This window comes from Saccopteryx bilineata, chromosome 4 (assembly GCF_036850765.1).
Source record: "Saccopteryx bilineata isolate mSacBil1 chromosome 4, mSacBil1_pri_phased_curated, whole genome shotgun sequence".
NCBI lineage: Eukaryota > Metazoa > Chordata > Mammalia > Chiroptera > Emballonuridae > Saccopteryx > Saccopteryx bilineata.
Window position 1 is genome coordinate 78,436,543 of NC_089493.1, and position 20,056 is coordinate 78,456,598.

The window sequence follows — 20,056 nt, forward strand, 5'->3', positions numbered from 1 at the left end:
CTCAGTGTACTCAAATGGGACTACCAGCCTTTCTTCTGATATGCCTTGCCTGGAATGCCTACATTTCATAAACTGCTTGTTTTGTGAAATTGAAAGCCCTGAGCCAGGGCCTTTTACATTTATCTCAGTTTCCTCAAGAAATTAGCACAGTGATAGGCATTTAGTAAAAGTTTGTCAAAATTTATTAAATCTGCTTAATCTGATTATTGTTTCTGTTGAATGCAAACTCTCTGAAGACAAGACTTTTTTTACCTTTATATTTCTAGCACCCAGGAAAGTAAGTATTCAGTGTATGTCTGAATCAATGAATGAATATTTGATATAACTGCAGAACAAGTAGAGTCACAGAATCTCCCTGTTTACCTACTCACTTGAATTCAGCTGTATATGCAGAAGATAGAAAAATTTTAATGTGTCTGTATTTTTGCCTGCCTTTTGGCTCAGTTAGCCATGCCCTATGGTGAGGATGATGGTGATTCTGCTATTACATTGGTCTTTCTCTCATTGACAGCAGTCCAGTCATCTAGTATCAGGCTGCATTGAGCATGATTCTAAAGAATAGTAATTTGAAGGGTACAGTATAATCCCTGAATGCAGCCAGCTTCCTTCATTCACATTCATTTGGAGAAAGAGAAGTCTATTCCAGTACTGGAGGAAAGACTAGCTAGGTTGAACCTAGTGCAACTACTGTTCTGTGCTTTATGCACACTTTAACAGGCTTTCAAGGATAATTCCAATTTTATGCTGTTGTTGCCTTGCCTGCTGGACTAGCTCTAAGTCTTCTATAGTGGAAATAACACTGCACTTAAAAGGCCTGTTTCATTTGGTGCTTTGCCACACACCATTTGTATGACCTTTTAAAGACTGTTTTCTTATCTGTGAAATGATTTAAATACCTACCCCCCATTGTTGTTTTTAAAATTTTAATGAGATAACTATGGGAATGTTTTGTAAATTATAAAGCATCATGTAAACATAAGTGGTATTACATATACCTCAGTGAGACTGCATTTGCTTATAACATCTCACTTTTCTTCATTCTTCTATACTATCCAACATTACTTCTATATCAATAGAACTTTCTGTTTTCTTTATGCTGCTTTGTCCTGTCAAGGCAAAAAGAACATGTTGCTTACCTTTTCAATTGACCTTGTTAGGAGGTAATAAACAGCTTCTTAGTATAATGCCAGTTTACCTGGTGGGCTGGCAGCACCATAAAGAGAAGACATTGGTATCAGACAGCACTGGTGGCTGAGCAACGATGCTGCCTTACACTGCCTCAGGTCCGTTGGGGTCATCAATTAGGTGCGCTCCTGAGTTCTCCTCTGTATCTTTTTTTTTTTTTTTTTTTTTTTTTTTTTTTAATTTTTTTTTACAGAGGCAGAGAGAGACAGGGATAGACAGACAGGAACGGAGAGAGATGAGAAGCATCAATCATCAGTTTCTCGTTGCGCGTTGCGACTTCTTAGTTGTTCATTGATTGCTTTCTCACATGTGCCTTGACCGCGGGCCTTCAGCAGACCGAGTAACCCCTTGCTGGAGCCTAGGGTCCAAGCTGGTGAGCTCTTTTTGCTCAAGCCAGATGAGCCCGCGCTCAAGCTGGCGACCTCGGGGTCTCGAACCTGGGTCCTTCCGCATCCCAGTCCGACGCTCTATCCACTGCGCCACCACCTGGTCAGGCTCCTCTGTATCTTGATATAAAGTATGAAAACAGCTAAAACTCTAGGCTTCTTGAACTCATTCTCTTTATTTTATCTCAATTTCTAAGTCTATTCTCCAAAGGGTGAGTGCAATGCATTTTTCCCTCTTCTACCAATGCCCCTGGTAGAGGAGAGAAATCTAGAACATGTGCATTACTTTCCCTCTATTGAGTCGACTAAAGTTGAGTCAGTTTCTTTTGCAGTAAATAATCCATCTTTGAATCACACATGCCAACATGCCATTGTACTCTGCTGGTTAAGTGCTTTATTGATCCATTAATTTACCACTTAGTAACTGAGAATTCAGGTATCAGGATTCTCAGTGAGTCCTCAGTATCACATTACAAATAATTCTTGGTTTTTGCAAAGACTGGACTTAGTCTGCATTCTCTTCGAAAGGGAAGACTGGGATTTCATATTGAGGTAAATATCATAAAGCTATGGATTGCTTTTGTGCTAAGGATTAGAAAGCAGAGGGGTGGTTCCCTAAGGCATTATGTCTGTATCAGATGACTGATTACTATTAAGAATAAGGTTATTTCAGGTGTTGGAAGCTACCATGAGGCATTTCTGTGGAGTACACATGCTTATGTATGCAATTATTTTATTTTATTTTATTTTATTTTACTTTATTTTTAGTGAGAGAGACAGACAGATGGGAAGGGAGAGATGAGAAGCATGAACTCCTAGTTTCAGTACTTTAGTTGTTCATTGATTGCTTCTCATACGTGCCTTGACTGGTGTGTGGGGGCACTCCGGCTAAGCCAGTGACCCCTTGCTTTTCTTAAGCCAGTGACCTTGTCTCAAGCCTGTGACCTTGTGCTCAAACTGTTGAGCTAGTGCTCACGCTGGTGAGAAGGTGCTCAAGCCGATGAGCCTGTGCTCAAGCTGGCGATCTGGGGGTTTTGGAACCTGAGTCCTCAGCATCCCACGTTGACACTGTCTACTGTACCACCAGCTGGTCAAGCACAGTTATTTTAGGTAATGTATTTTTGTCGGGTAGATTTTTTTCTCATTATTAAAAGTAATAGTTATTATAAAACTTTAGAAAGTACAGAAACAAAAAAATCTAAATTATTTTAAATTTCATCACCCAAACCTGTAGTACCTGATTTTTATGTACTTTGTGTGTGTGTGTGTCTTGAATAATTTGCTTTAGAAAAATCATTTAATTGTGTATCCCATTAGAATTGGCATTAACAAAACAGACTGTCTCTTATTCATAAACACAAATAGAAGGGAAATTGACACAAATAATCCAAAACAGTAGCTAAATAAAACGTAATATTGCATTGTTGCTTGTCTAGACTAGACCTTCCTCAGGTCTTCCCTCCTCTTTTTTTTCCCTCTATCCTGAAATATTCTTCCCCAGCCTCCTCCCTTCTCTTACTTTCATTCAAGGAAAATTCACCTTCCTTATGATCTTCCACCTCTAGAGTTTCTCTCACTACGTCACCAATCTCTCCTATGCATGTTTCTTAAGAGCTCCGGGAACAGTCTTAAAGTGTCAGCCATAATTCAGAGTTTCCTTGCATTCTCCTGATATCTTAAAGGTTTATATGAATTCACTTTCTAATTTTGTATTTATTGTAATAAAAATATATTAAATGTCTTCTGAGGGAAATTCTTCAGGAAGCTGTGCCACATTTATCAGGTGACTTTAAACCCTCGCTAGCATATGGCTGCATCCCTTGATTGAAACCTTTACCCTAATTTGGGATATCTAGGTTCTTTAGATGAATTTGTATTTCTAAGACTATATTATTAAATGAAAGAAGTAAAGATGTCAGCCCCGGCCAGATAGCTCACTTGTTTAGAGCATCGTCCCAAGCACACCAGTTTGAGTCTCAGGGTCATACAGGAACAGATCGATGTTTCTCTCTCTTTCTCCCTCCCCCTCCCTTTCTCTCTGTTCCTCTCTTGCTAAAATCAGTAAATTAAAAAAAAGAGAAGAAGAAGTAAAGGAATCAGATGTATACTAGATTTCCAGTGATTTTTAGTGGAGAGATATGGGGCAGGCCTTCCTAGAGGGGAAGTGTCAGAATCATCCTGAAAGTTTTTTCAGATTTTGCTCTGCCCCCTTTTCAGTAGGGAATTACTACCATAATGTGCTCCTGTTCTGATGGGAAAGTGCTTTGTTCCTCAGTTATATTGAAGTAAAAAGCATGAGCATTGTCTGACCTGTGGTGGCACAGTAGATAAAGTGTCAACCTGGTACGCTGAGGTTGCTGGTTTGAAACCCTGGGCTTGCCCGGTCAAGGCACATATGACCAGAAATCATTGAACAGCTAAGCAGCTTGAGTTGGCTTAAGCTCAGTGGTTCCTTCGTGTCAAGTTCACTTGCTAAAGTGAAGCAAGTATGTGTTGATACTTCTCACTCCTCCATCCCCTCCTCTCTCTGTAAAATCAATAAAAGAAATAATTAAAATATTTTTAATTAATAGTTGAGGGTTACACATTTTATATATACATATATATATGATTTTTTTTTTTAAGATTTTATTTATTCATTATAGAGAGGGGAGAAAGAGAGAGAGAGAAGGGGGGAGGAGCAGAAAGCATCAACTCCCATATGTGCCTTGACCAAGCAAGCCCAGGGTTTTGAACCGGCAACCTCAGCGTTTCCAGGTTGATGCTTTATCCACTGCGCCACCACAGGTCAGGCATATATATATGATTTTTAAGGTGATTAATTTATATTCTCAAATCTTTTGAATGAGTAACTGAATTAGAGTTTGTTTTATTATTTATTTTAGCCAAATGTGATATATGAATTCAGTGCTCCCCCCACCCCCACCCCAGCAAAAGAGTCCTTGATTTGTCCTGTTTCTATATGTCAAAGATTAGGATTTAAAGCCACTCTGGTCCTGAATTTTTTGCTACATTAGAAATGCTTTGTTCTTTAAAGTATCAGCAGAGCTGTATTTATTCTGACCATGTTTATTGCCTCAGTACCTTTTGCTTTTTTTCTGCTTCTTTTCTTCTTTTCCTTCCATCCTTCTGCCTCCTGCTGCTGGTCTGTAGTATTACCATCATAGTGACATACTGAGGCGTGATGGCATATGCCATTCTTGTTTGAGGCCCAGCGGCATATGCTATATTTTCTAAGAGATATAATACTATGATAATTATAAGAAAGTAATTCCATGATAAATGGACATCCGGCATAAAAACTGTTTAGGATTATCCCCATTGCAACTCAGCACAAGCAGAGCATTTAAGCAGTGGCTGTCTAAGTACTCACAAAGCAAAGCAGTTGTTGCCTTGTGGGTAGAAACTCCACCTTTCAGGAAACATGCATCTCGCTCTGTGAGAGCTTATGAGAACCTCGATTTGCAGAATCAGGAGAGGTCAAAGGTCTGCCACTTCAATTCCTGTATATTGAATCTCAATCTGTCTTCCTTTGTGTTTGTCCTTTGTGTTTTCTAAGCTTTCTTTCTGCCTCTGACAGTTTGGGGGAACCTAAGCTATAACATATGTAACTGGACAACAAAAATATGACCAAAATATAAATTCTCAGGTTTTATTATTGTCTTTTCCAATTCCTTTTATCTTTTTAGTTTCCTTTTTTAAATTTATTATTTTTTTCTTCAGGATTTAAATGAAAGGTAGGGTTATGTGAATCTTTCAGTAAATATTACTACAAATAAACATTCTTAAATGTTTTTAGAGTAACTATTTAAGCGTTCTGTGCCCACAATTTCAACATGTTTCCCTTCCCACACACACACCACCAAGCAATTCTCTGATACCAGCTTGGTGTCCTACAATTCAGATCAATTCTGACACTATCTACCCAGTGATGGATAGCAGCAGATTCCACAGATTAGGGACTCGGCTCTACAAGACTGTCCTTCACTTAAGATGCCAATTGCAAGTCCTTGTTGTTACCTGTCCTTCTGATCAACTGGCTATATATCAGAGATTCCCACAGCCCCCTCCTTGGGTTTAATTAATTTGCTAGAACAGTTCTAGGACTCAGGAAACCAATTTTATCACTAGATTACTGGTTTATTTATCACAAGAATATAACTCAGGAACACCAGATGGAAGAGATGCATAGGGCAAGGTATGAGGAGGGGGGTGTAGAGCTTCCATGCCCTCTCTGAAGGACTCACTCTGTCAGCACCACCATGTATTCACCAATCCAGAAGCTTTCAGAACCCTATCATTTTGTGTTTTTATAGAGGCTATGTTACCTAGGCAAAATGATTAAATCGTTGACCACTGTGACTGATTCAACCTCCAGCTGTTTCTTCCCTCCTCTGGAAGCATGGAGGTGAGACCAATCCTTTAATCAAATGGTAGGTTCTTCTGGTGACTAGCTCTCATCCTTAGGTGCTTTCCAAAAGTCATAAACCTAGTTGTGGTGGCTTGTTATGACTAATAAGACACATTTCATCTTTATGGCTCTGAAGTGATTTCAGGAACTAAGGGCCAGACCAAATACTAGAATAAAATATTCTCCCATTGCTCTTATCTCTCAGGAAATTTTAAGGGTTTTGGGAGTTCATAGCCAGGAACTGTGGACAAAGACCAAATATATATGAGGCATATATTTTGGTCATCTAAATGACCAAACATATTTCTTACAGATCACAATATTACAATCATATGTAAGGCATTATGTTAGATACAATAATGAGCAAGATCTGACATGTACTGGCCTATTGGAGCTTACTGCCCTAGGTAAAAAGAGAAAGTCAAATCAACTAAATAATCAGAAATAATAAAAAACTTAAAATTGATAGATTTGACCCTTTTCTTGTTGAGACTGTTTCTTTGGCATCTAGAACACCACACTCTTGGTTTTCCTACCTCATTGGTCACTCCTTGGCTTCCATTGCTGAGTCCTGTTTTTTTTCTCATCTAAATGCTAGAGTGCCCTAGGCCAGTGGTCCCCAACCCCCGGGCCGTGGACTGGTACCGGTCTGTGGGCCATTTGGTACCAGTCCGCAGAGAAAGAATAAATAACTTACATTATTTCTGTTTTATTTATATTTAAGTCTGAACGATGTTTTATTTTTAAAAAATGACCAGATTTCCTCTGTTACATCCATCTAAGATTCACTCTTGACACTTGTCTTGGTCACGTGATATATTTATCCGTCCCACCCTAAAGGCCAGTCTGTGAAAATATTTTCTGACATTACACTGGTCTGTGGCCCAAAAAAAGGTTGGGGACCACTGCCCTAGGCCTTTGTCCTGGGGCCTCTTTGCTATCTACTTTCCTTAGATTATAGCATTGAGTCCTATGCCTTTAAATACTTACTACCTGTTGCCTGACCAGGCGGTGGCGCAGTGGATAGAGCGTTGGACTTGGATGCAGAGGACCCAGGTTCGAGACCCCGAGGTTGCCAGCTTGAGCGCAGGCTCATCTGGTTTGAGCAAAAACCCACCAGCTTGAACCCAAGATCTCTGGTTCCAGCAAGGGGTTACTCAGTCTGCTGAAGGCCCACGGTCAAGGCACATATGAGAAAGCAATCAATGAACAACTAAGGTGTTGCAACGTGCAATGAAAAACTAATGATTGATGCTTCTCATCTCTCTCTGTTCCTGTCTGTCCCTGTCTATTCCTCTCTCTGACTCACTCTCTGTCTCTGTAAAAAATAAATAAATTAAAAAACAAACAAGTTCTTCCATGGTAAAGTTAGGGCTATTTTAATTAAAAAAAAAATACTTACTACCTGTTAATGTCTATATACTGATGAGTATCAACTTTGTTTCTGTATTCCTTATTCCTCCCTACATTCCATAAAATATTAAATATCCCAGTTCTCAAACTTACTGCTTTTCATCTTAAGTGGTACCACCATTTACCTAGTGGCTCTGGACAGAAATGTGAATTACTCTTTTTTTTTTTTAATTTTTCTGAAGTTGGAAACGAGGAGGCAGTCAGACTCCCGCATACGCCCAACTGGGATCCACCTGGCATGACCACCAGGGGGCGATGCTCTGTTGCAACCAGGGCCATTCTAGCACCTGAGGCAGAGGCCATGGAGCCATCCTCAGCGCCCAGGCCAACTTTGCTCCAATGGAGCCTTGGCTGTGGGAGGGGAAGAGAGAGACAGAGAGGAAGGAGAGGGAGAGGGGTGGAGAAGCAGATGGGCGCTTCTCCTGTGTGCCCTGGCTGGGAATCGAACCCGGGACTCCTGCACACCAGGCCAACACTCTACCACTGAGCCAACTGGCCAGGGCCTGAATTATTCTTTATTCTTTCTTTACTTTCATCTAATCCATCAGCAAGTTCAGTTGGCTATACAAATGATACCTAAATCCTACCACTTTTATCACCTCCACTCTTACCATGCTGATTGAACTTCAGTTGCCTCCTAACTGACCACCTCTCCCTAGCATCCTCATCCCCACCTCTGTTTATGGCATCTATTCAACACTTAATAGACAGAGTAATCTCTTTAAAGCCTAAAACAGACCTTCATAAAATCCTTCAGTGGAGAAGTGCTGATTCCAGGTCTGGGGTTGGAAATGTATGAGATGAATCTCTGAGGATAGGACACTAACATATAGCAGAGTAAGAGAAATGATGAGGAAAGAATGAGGCTCTAATCATAAATTGAAAATGATGTATACTGTCAGAAATAGTAAAGGAAAAAGGTCTTTGTGAGATCTTTCTCAGGATCAAATCAAACTTTTGTGATTTAAAGGCAAAAATAACTGAAATTATATATACTATAAGTCAAGTAATAGGGCAGATTTCTTTTTGATAATTGTGTACATACACATGCACACACACACATACAGTTTAAAATTTCTTCAAACCCACAAAAATTTGGAAAAACACAATGAACTTCTGTATAGCCCTTAACCTAGACATACCAGCTATTAATACTGATTACTTATTTAAGTTGTACCATATAAAAATGCTCCTTCTGACAAAAAAAAATCACATAGTTGAAACAAATAATCACATATGCATACAACACACATTTCCTGTTGCTAAACCAGGTTGACATTTTTGGGGAAATAAATGGTGATGGATGGAGACTTGACTTGGCAGGATGAATACACAATATGGTGTACAGAGATGTGTTATAGAATTGTGCACCTGAAATATGTATAATTTTGTTAACCAGTGTCACCCCAATAAATTCAATTAAAAAAAAGATATGATACTTCATATGTATCTTCCAAGAACAAAAACATTCTACTGTGTAACTACAAACCAGTGCCTCAACTGAGAAAAATCAATATTAATTCAAAATCATCACCCACATATAGTCCTTATTTAGATTTCCCTCTTTCTATCATCAGGTTGTTTTTATTGCTTCTCGGCCTTTTGGCTAAAATAAAGTGTAGTACCTGTATCATCAGGTTTTTAAAAAATCTACAAAATTAATTCATGAGTCTGGGGTGCTTTCTCTTAAAGAATAAAGTGACTTTGTTTACTGTTGGCTTACTCTAGTTTTTTTCTTTGTGGTTTAGCTTCTTACATCCGTGTTTGACAACAGCATCAAAACCTTTGGAGTAATTGAGAGTGACCCTTTTGATTGGGAGAAGACTGGAACTGATGGCTCTCTAACAACCGCCACCACTTCTACCACCCCTCAGTTGCACACCCGCTTGACCCCTGCGGCAATCGGGTATGTCCTCAGCAGCCCGCTTAGCAGTCTTTCCTCAATACATTATATTAGCAGAACTTTTTTCATCCAGATTCCCTCAGATGACCAAATGCAAAGAAGTAGTGAAAGTCTATGGATTTTCTTGAATTAACATTGCTCTTTTATATGCCTTTGTTCAGGTTTACTTTTCTTACAAAGTGTTTATAGATCATACTGTAAGATGGGAGTTTAGAGATGTATGACTTGTTGATGTCAGATTAGAGAGGGATTTCTCATCTTCAAAATTAGAAGGAACATTTGTTGCATTTTCTTCTAAAGAATATATGGGACCTGGGACAGAATGAGCCACAATCTTATCTAATTATACTGTGCTTAAGTTTAGTGGGAACAAAACATGCAGCTTGTTCCTCTTACGAGAGTGATTTAATTTTCAAAGTGTATTAGGAATAGATTATGGTGTGTTTCTATCTTCTTGTTTTTGTTTTTGCAGTTATTGTTTTCTCTACATGCATAAATAGTTGCCTTGGGGGGGGGGAGGCAGGTTGTGTATTTTATTTTCCCCTGACCCATTTTTTTCCTACTCTGGTTGCTTTAAACTGCTTGGTTTTTTAGAAAGCAAATAGGGAAAAAAAATTAAAAAGTAAAAAAAGTAAATAGGAAAAAATCCTCATACAATGTGAGCTAATTGGGACAGTTTATCACGAATCCATTGCTTTGGCTTTATATTGAAAGATGGAATCACTAGAGCTTATTGATCAGAAGAGGTTACATGGACTCATATTTTTTAACATGTTATCTTTGATTAGCTAATCTTAGAATTCTTAAATATGAAACACTGCCTTACCAGGTGGTGATGCAGTGGATTGAGCGTCAGACTAGGACGCGGAAGACCCAGGTTTGAAACCCCAAAGTCGCCAGCTTGTGCGGGCTCATCCGGCTTGAGTCCACGTGGGCTCACCAGCTTGAGCACGGGGTCGCTGGCCTGAGCATGGGATCATAGACGTAACCTCATGGTTGCTGGCTTAAGCCCATAGGTTGCTGGCTTGAGCAAGGGGTCACTTGCTCTGCTGTAGCCCCCCGGTCAAGGCACATACGAGAAAGCAATCAATGAACAAGTAATCAACGAACAACTAAGATGCCACAATGAAGAATTGATGCATCTCAATCTCTCTCCCTTCCTGTCTGTCCCTCTCTCTGACTCTCTGTCCATATATATATATGAAACCCTGACTAGCTACATCAGAATTACCAGAGATGTTTGTTTAAAATACCTATTCGTAGGACTCACTCCATATCTACTGAGTCAGAATCAAGGGATGTGGCACAGCAGTCCATATGCATCAGACATTTCTCATGCTTCTGAGGTAGGAACCCAGCCACCCTGTTTTATAAAAGAGGAAATAATCCTAAAACTGAATGAATCATACAACTTTAGATAAATATTAGTCACAGAGCTTGAGCTATCCAGAAATTTTTATTCTTTTTTTTTCTTTGCTTGTTTGTTTTGTTTTGATTTTGAGAGTATGCTTATTAAAGCTGGAGACAATGAAACAAGGAAAGGCTTAGATTAGAAGAAGCAACAGGAGAGAGCCTAGGCAGAGCACTGCTTTGGCTCTCTAGAAACACTATGGAAAAGAAGTGAGGCAAGGTGGGGCTGCTGTCAGTCACTGGAGAGTTAGAGAAAAGGGGGTGTTGGAGACAGGTTCATGGGGTTAACCTGGGTTGAGCTGCCACTACCCTTTGCTCCTGTGGTTGCAAGTCTCATGGGGTTCCTTAGAGTTTAGGAAGTGTGGCATACTCCTGGGAGGGAGAGCTCACTTAGCAATTTTGATTCTTGTTTTTAGTGCTTTTGTTCTTCCTTTAATCATTGTTAGAAATAGATATGGTTCCAACTTGCAAATTTCATGTGATAAGAGTTCATGATAACTGAAGTCGATGAAGACAGTGTAAGTTTCTATCTCCCAATGTTTCCTCCTAAAATAAGACAATAACACAAAAGAAAAAAACTGCACCAAAACCATGTCCTTAGGATAGTTTAAAGACCAAGGACTTAAACAAGGGAGGATGATACAAGTATCATTACCTGTAACACAGAATTGGGTAATGTGGGGTTGACTAGTGAGGAGTAGAGAGAGCTATAAAGAATATAGGAATAGCAAGTATTGTATAAAGTGCAGCTCCTACTCCTAGGGTTGAGATCAAGGATCCAAACAAAAAGCTCCCCCAGGCCAGACTCAAGGGCTGAGGTACTGACCTTGTTCCAGAGGGTATGTCCATCCCTCATTGGATGGCAGGGAAGTTGCTCTTATACCACATTGGTAAAATTTGCTGAAAGTTTGTCCTCTGAAACTTGATGGAAATCTGCCCTCTGGGGTACCAGAGAAAGCTATTTATTGGGAGTATCTCACCAGATGCACTCTACTACAAAACTTCTGGTTAATGGGGATTGCTCAGGAAAGCTGTTGGTGGCTGCTGTCTGTGTGAGACAGGCCCTGAAGATATTGCAGTGCTGTAGAAGCCTCACTTTGGGAAAAGCCACACATGCTGGAGAAGCTTGCCAAACTATGCACTAGAACCCAAAGCAAAGCACTTTCCTCCTGCAGTTTCTTTCCAGTGCTCCTCACTGACAAAGCTCCAATGCCAGCCTGGCAAAGAAAAATAATTAAAGGGCTCAGATCCACTTTCATGGAACAGACAAAAAGGATGAATTTGGAGCTGAAAGGCAATAAATTGCTAATTACAAAGGCACAAAAAGAAAAAATAGTTTAACTACACACAAGAAAGGAGAACTATAAAATCAGAGGACACACATATCTCCCTGAACATAAAAACACATAAAAAAATCACTTAAGTGTTTGGACTTTGCTATACTGACAGAAGAGGGTACTAATTAAACTGTGAACCTTGTAAAATAGTCCAATTACACAAACATGAGCAAGAAAAAGATTTTAAAGTTGCATAAAATATTATAGTAAAAAATCAGAAAAGAAAATTCAATACATATTAACTAAAGAAATTTCCTCTCAGAAAAAAAAATCATGAAGAAGAAAACTAAAAGAACCCAACAAAACAAAATACAGTAACAGAAAAAACTGTAAGACAAAACCACAAATGGAATTAAATATGTATGCTCATTCATTTGAAGATAGGATAACTACCTTAAATTAGAAATTTAAAAACTAAAAATAGAAACAGGACCCCCCTCCCCAGAAATTGGTGAAAAAGGTGAAAGGGATAAATAAGTACAAATTGCCAGTTATAAAAATAGTCACAGGAATGTAAAGTACAGTATAGACGGGAATAAGTCAATAATACTGTATTGTGATAACTATATGGTGTCAGATGGGTCCTAGAACTATTGGGAGGATCACTTTGTAAGGTAATAAATGTCTAATCACTATGTTGTATACCTGAAACTAATATAATATTTTATGTCAACTGTAACAAAAATAAATTTAGACCTGACCTGTGGTGGTGCAGTGGATAAAGGGTCAACCTGGAAATGCTGAGGTCGCCGGTTTGAAACCTTGGGTTTGCCTGGTCAAGGCACATATGGGAGTTGATGCTTCCAGTTCCTCCCCCCTTCTCTCTCTCTGTCTCTCCTCTCTCTCTCTCTCTCTCTCTCTCTCTCTCTCTCTGTCTCTCCCTCTCCTCTCTAAAATGAATAAAAAAATTAAAAATAAATAAAAATAAATAATTTAAAGAAAAAAGAAATAGACCCTAAAAGGGGAAGAGGGGGGAGAGAAAAAGGTAAAGGAAAACAGAGAATAAGAAATGAAATGAGGACTGAAGTCAGGAAAGAAATGGAAGAAAAAGATATCTCAGAATTGAATAAGCTATAAAGTACACAAAAGAGAATAGACTCAAATGAATATTTAATAAAGGACATTGAATAAAATTAGGAAAAAAAGCCTCAAGAGAAAAATAATAAATCATTAACCTACTCTGGTCAGCCGGATAGCTCAGCTGGTTAGAGCATTGTCCTGATACGCCAGGGTTGCGGGTTCAATCCCCATTCAGGGGACATACAAGAAACAACCAATGAATGAATGGATAAGTGGAACAACAAATTGATGTTTTCTCTCTCTCTCTCTCTCTGTTCCTTTCTCTCTAAAATCAATTTTAAAAAGTAAAAAAATTTATATAAAAGGGTAGAGAAAAGGTTGTGCATATGGGTGTCTCTGACAGAGCAAGACTGGGATTCCTATTGTTAGAGTCCCTGAAGAAGAAAATCAAAGCAATACCAGTTAAAACAGAAATTTGTCAGCAAAAAATTAAATAAGAAAACAGGGACTAAGAGTATTTAAAAAGGTATATGTCCAGGCCCTGGCCTGTTGGCTCAGTGAACAAAGCATTGGCTTGGTATATGGATGTCTCAGGCTTGATTCCTGCTCAGGGCACACAAGAGAAATGACCAACAGCTTCTCCACCTCTCCCCCTCCCCGTCTCTCCCTTTGCCCCTCCCACAGCTGGTGGCTCAGTTGAGTGTAGGCCCCGGGCACTAAGGATAGCCTTGGTTGGTCCAGTTGACTGAGCATCAGGTGCTAAAAATAGGTCATTTAATTTGAGCTTAGGCCCAAGACGGGAGTTGCCAGGGGATCCCAGTCAGGGTGCATGCAGGAGTCTGTCTCACTATCTTCCTTATTCTCACTTAAAGAAAAAGGTGTATGTCCAGCCTGACCTGTGGTGGCACAGTGGATGAAGCATGGACCTGGAATGCTGAGGTCACCAGTTTGAAATCCTGGGCTTGCTCAGTCAAAGCACATATGACAAGCAATCACTGAAGAACTTAAAGTGAAGCAACTATGAGTTGATACTTCTCACTGCCCCTCCCAATAAATAAAAATCTTTAAAATAAATTTTAAAAAAAGGTATATGTCCATAGGTAGCTATTACAACAAAAAAGCAAACCTTCTAAATACCAGAAAGAAAAGTTTATAAAGTACAAGTACTCATCTTGTAGATAGAAACAATATAACAAATATAACAAAATATACATAATTATAAAATACTGTACTATGACAGAGTTGAGATAAAATACAATATATCAGTCGTAGCAATAAGTAACATGGTCTTAACCTCATCTAATAAGGAAAAAGATTTTCAGTTTGGTTTATGTAGCTGGATACATATGCTCTGAACAAGAGACACACCTAAAACAAAAAATGTTTTAGAAAGGGTTGGACAACCTGACCTGTGGTGATGGGGTGGATAAAATGTCAACCTGGAATGCTGAGGTCACTGGTTAAAAACCATGGGCTACGCCTGACCGGGCGGTGGCACAGTGGATAGAGCGTCAGACTGGGATGTGGAAGACCCAGGTTCGAGACCCCGAGGTCACCAGCTTGAGCAAGGGCTCATCTGGTTTGAGCAAAAGCTCACCAGCTTGAGTCCAAGGTCACTGGCTTAAGCAAGGGGTTACTCAGTCTGCTGAAGGCCCGCGGTCAAGGCATGTATGAGAAGGCAATCAATGAACAATTACGGTGTTGCAACGTGCAACAAAAAACTAATGATTGATGTTTCTCATCTCTATCCTGTCTGTCTGTCCCTGTCTATCCCTCTCTATGACTCTCTCTCTGTCTCTGTAAAAAAACAAAAATAAAAAAACAAAAACTATGGGCTTGCCTGGTCAAGGCACATGCAAGAAGCAACTATGTACTACGAGTTGATGCTTCCTGCTCCCCCCCCCTCCTTTTTCTCTCTCTAAAATCAATAAATAAAATCCTAGCCTGACCAGGTGGTGGCACAGTAGATACAGCATTGGACTGGGTTCGAAACCCTGAGGTCACCGCCTTGAGAGTAGGCTCACCTGCTTGAGTGTAGGCGTGCCAGCTTGAGTGTGGGGTCGCTGACTTGAGCCCAATATCACTGGCTTGAGAATGGGGTCACTTGCTCTGCTGTAGCCCCCCCCCCCCCAGGCACATATGAGAAAGCAATCAATGAACAACTAAGGTCCTGCAACAAAGAATTGATGCTTCTCATCTCTCTCCCTTCCTGTCTCTCTGTCCCTATCTGTTCCTTTCTCTGTCTCCCTCTCTGTCTCTGTCGCACACAAAAAAAAAAAGAAAAAAGAAAGGGGACGGACAAAAATATACCAGAAGAGCCTGACCTGTGGTGGCGCAGTGAATGAAGTGTTGACCTGGAATACTGAGATCACTGTTTCAAAACCCTTGGCTTGCCCAGTCTAGGCACATATGAAAAGCAACTACTATGAGTTGATGCTTCCCACTCCTCTCCCCCTTTCTCTTTCTCTCTCTTTCTCTCTCTTTCTCTCTCTCTCTCTCTTTCTCTCCTCTAAAAAAAATAATAATTAATAGAATTTTTTTTAAAAAAGAGATATACCAGAAGGCCCTGGCCGGTTTGCTCAGTGGTAGAGCGTCAGCCTGGCGTGCAGAAGTCCCAGGTTTAATTCCTGGCCAGGGCACACAGGAGAAGCGCCCATCTGCTTCTCTACCCCTCCCCCTCTCCTTCCTCTCTGTCTTTCTCTTCCCCTCCCCGCAGCGAGGCTCCATTGGAGCAAAGATGGCCGGGGCGCTGGGGATGGCTCCTTGGCCTTTGCCCCAGGCGCTAGAGTGGCTCTGGTCGCAACAGAGCGACACCCCAGAGGGGCAGAGCATCACCCCCTGGTGGGCAGAGCGTCGCCCCCTGGTGGGCGTGCGGGGTGGATCCCGGTCGGGCGCATGCAGGAGTCTGTCTCTCTCCGTTTCCAACTTCAGAAAAAAAAAAAAAAAAAAAAAAAAGAGAGAGAGAGAGATATGGAAACAGTAAGAAGAGAATAATGATCCTAATGTCAGACGATGTAGAATTCAAGACCAAAAAGCTTTAAAAGTTATAAAGAAAGCCTGACCTGTGGTGGCGCAGTGGGTAAAGCGTCAACCTGGAATGCTGAGGTTGCCGATTCAAAGCCCTGGGCTTGCCTGGTCAAGGCACATATGGGAGTTGATGCTTCCTGCTCCTCCCCCACTTCTCTCTCTATCTCTCTCTCTCTCTCTGTCTCTCTTCTCTAAAATGAATAAATAAATAAAAATAATTTTAAAAAGTTATAAAGGAAAAAAAAGTTATACAGATGGAAGGGTACATTTTAATACTAAATGTCAAAGATCACAAGTAGGACATAGTATTTATTAATATTTAGTCACCAGAATTATAGCAGTCACCTTTGAGAAACAGCAACTATAGGAGATTCAAGGAGGCATAGATAGAAACATACTATTGTGATAATTGGAGATTTTAATATACAACTCAGTTCAAGACACATAAAGTGAACAAAGAATAAGAAATAGAAGACAAACAACATGGTCAATAAGGTAGCTCTTCTGCATATTTTTCAAACTACACCTTGATAGAGATTGTAACCATCTGCTCAAGTGCCCCAGAAACATTCACAAAAAGTGATCAATTATTAAGTCATTTAGAAAATATAATCAGTGTCATAAAGCAGAAATATTACACTGTCTGATAACACTGCAATAGAACTAGAAATTACTAACAGAAACAAAAATGTCAAAATTCTTTCCTCCTGGAAATTTAAAAACCTATTAAACTACTTTTGAGTGAAAGGGAAAAATACAAACTGGAATTATAGAGAAAATAATGATAATTAAAGTACTACATAGAATCTGTGGGATACATTGAAGGCCAAGATCAAAGGAAAATTGGTGGCATTAAACAAGGAGGAACATGTGTCTTATTACTGAAGATATTAATATTGGTAATCTGGTTAAGGTAGCCAGATTTCTCTGCTGTAAATTACTAGAATTTTCCCTTGTACCTTGTGGGAAGATACTTTGAGACTATTCAAATAAACATTTTTCATGATGCTTTTGACCACCAATTTATCTGTTAGTGAATCTTGCCTGCAAAGTATTAGGTCCACGCTGCTCAATGTCCTGACCTCCCGCTTGGTGCATGGAGGGGTTGTTTGGAGGGATACAGTCCCTAAGAGCCGGAGGCAGAGGTGGAGCTGCAGCTGCTGCCCCAGCCCAGCCAGGCCAGAACACTGAATAGGAACTAGGCATTTAACTAGGTCCGTTTTCCTGCCCAGGGCACTTACCATGGTATTTATAAGTTGAATTGCCTTGGAAAAGGCAAACCTAGAATTGTTACTGTATTTCCCCATGTATAAGACACACCATTTTCCGAAAAATTTGGGGTCTAAACACTGAGTGCGTCTTAAACAGTGGTTGTAGTTTTTATTTTTTTACTTGCATTTCCCACTTGATCGTGTGGATGAGGAGTCGTATGAATTTTATGATGAATAAAACTTGAGTTCAATAATTTTATATAATACTTTCTTTTTCAAATTTCGGGCCCCCAAATTAAGGTGCATCCTATACATGGGAACATCTTATACATGGGGAAATATGGTAATATGTATATATTAGCTTACAGCATAAAGATTGCATGGAATTTAAACTAGGTGAACTGGAAAAAAAAAGTATTAGCCCACAAGCCTACCATTTATTAGCTGGCCCTTTAAGAGAAAGTTTGCTGACCTCTGAATTCTCTGCTTGCGAATGATATGGAAGAATAACTGGAAAGCCCTAGAGAATCAGTATTAAAGAGAAAAATGATGATGTGTGTCCCACTACTCTGAATCTCTTAATAGAAGGAGAAAGTAAGTTCGGGAGAAGGTAGGAGGATGCTTTAGATGAGGAGTCAGCAAATCTTATCTCTAAGGGGGCCAGGTAAATATTTGTGGGCTCTGCTCTCTTTTTCTCCATTATCACTGTTATTGCAGTGCTAAAGCAGCCATAGACAACATGGAAATGAATGAGCGTGACTATGTGCAATAACACCATATTAATAAAAAATAGGTGAGCAGGCCAGATTTGGCGCTCAAGCCCTAGTTTGACAGCCCCTTACTTAGATTATGGGGGAGGAAATATAAAAAGGATGTCCATTCTTACCATTTTCTAGTTCTGCCATACACTTCCCTACTTTTCCCCTTAATTTACTTCTATAATTTATATCTTGCCTGCAAACACAGACCATATGATAAAAACACTCTCACATGTACCTTCTCACTCATTCTTATTCCTTAATATAATTTCTCTGGAAAGGAATTCTTTCTGTGTCTCAAAGTCCAGATTGGGTCAGAGTTTTAGAAGAAGGAAGAAAATAATGTAAGGAGTGAAAATGGGAGAATAAATGAGGAGAGGAACCTGAGTGATGTGGAAGACAGTCTGTGTATAGAAGATGGAAGAGTTCCTTGAAGTGTGTGGTATTATATCTACTTCATAATACCACAGATAACAGGTATAAAGGCAACTAAGAATAAAAATAGAAGCAGTTTCACAGGTGGAGGTGTGGTTTGTCTCCCGAGGAGTGAAAAGAAAATGCCAAGGAGCTGGGGTAGTTGGAAAGAAGCAGAGTGGTAGCTAGGCATAAGGAAGAGAGAATTTGGAAGAACACTGAGTGATTAAAATGGGGGCAGGGAATGTGAGGCTAGTAAACTGAGTTTGCTGGACTCAAATATTTATCCTTTTGCCAGTCCCTTTCTCAGTAAGAGGGAATTTTTCAACATTTGGATTACCGTGTAACAGATATATATTAGTGTCTGTTGTAATTCCTTGCATCAATAAATAAATTATAATAAACTTGTACCTGAAAAATCTTATAATAGCCAATTTATTTCTGAACTTTACTTTTATAATAAACCCTTTTATTTTAACTATTTTAGGCCAAACTACCTTGTCAAGATGTTTTGTTGGTTTTTTGTTTTGTTTTGTTTTGTTTTTGTGTGTGTAACAGAGAGAGACAGATAGGGACAGACAGACAGGAAGGGAGAGAGATGCGAAGCATCAATTCTTCGTTGCAGCCCCTTACTTATTCATTGATTGCTTTTTCATACGTGCCTTGACGGGGGGGGGGGGGACGGACTACAGCAGAGTCAGTGGCACCTTGCTCAAGCCAGCGATCACAGGGTCATGTCTATGATCCCATGCTCAAGCCAGTGACCCCATGCTCAAGCCAGGTGAGCCTGTGCTCAAGCCAAGTGAGCCCACGCTCAAGCTGATGACCTCAGAGTTTCGAACCTGGGTCCTCTGCATTCCAGTCCTGCGCTCTATCTATTACTCCACCACCAGGTCAGGCATCAAGATGTTCTTAATGTCAGAGCTTCAAGTACTATATACATTATAAGGCTAAAGTGTTTTTTTTTGACCTGGGAGCCACGGGCAGTGCTTTTCTACGTTACCTCTAACCTGCTGATAAAGAGGCTCATGTTCTAGCATTAACCTTAGTAGGGAGATGTGGTAAGTGAAGGTGATCAAATCAAGTGGAACAAGTCCCTGAAAAATGACTGATCTTTGTTTTCACAGCATGACATATGTATGACACCTGGGCCAGGGTGTAATCACTACACTTAGAGTGGTTCACTGAGAAGATGCCTATTTTACCACTCATAATAACTGTGTCAGTATAACCTACTGGTTTTCTACTTTTAAAAATTCCAGATCACTTCTATGAAAAGGTTTCATTGTGTGCTAAATATTGTGTTTAGTCAGCAGTATTTTTTAAAATAATTGAGTGTAGTGTTGAGTGCTGGAGCGTTAGAGCTGGCAGGGGCTGATCACTTTGTGAGTGGTAACAGAACTAGAAAAGTCCTTCATGGGTCAGAAGTCTAAGGGAGAGGTAACCAACCATGTAAACAGGACATGAAGTTCTTTGGAAAGAAATATGTAGACAAAGTGCCAATTTATATTTTCTGTATTGTTCCTTGTTAATTCATGCAAATATATGAACTGCATAATTGTAAATGTTGTAGTTTCCCCT

At 39.8% G+C, this 20,056-nt stretch overlaps 1 protein-coding gene across 3 annotated transcripts in view; it reads left to right on the forward strand.

Annotated features, from left to right (window-relative positions):
* TTBK2 (tau tubulin kinase 2) overlaps window positions 1-20,056 on the forward strand; it is a 205,336-nt gene that overhangs the window by 147,789 nt on the left and 37,491 nt on the right. For all 3 annotated transcript variants that reach the window (XM_066276907.1, XM_066276906.1, XM_066276908.1), the window contains one exon: window positions 9,144-9,301. In XM_066276907.1, the coding sequence (XP_066133004.1) occupies window positions 9,144-9,301 (158 nt within the window). The remainder of the gene's footprint in view (window positions 1-9,143; window positions 9,302-20,056) is intronic.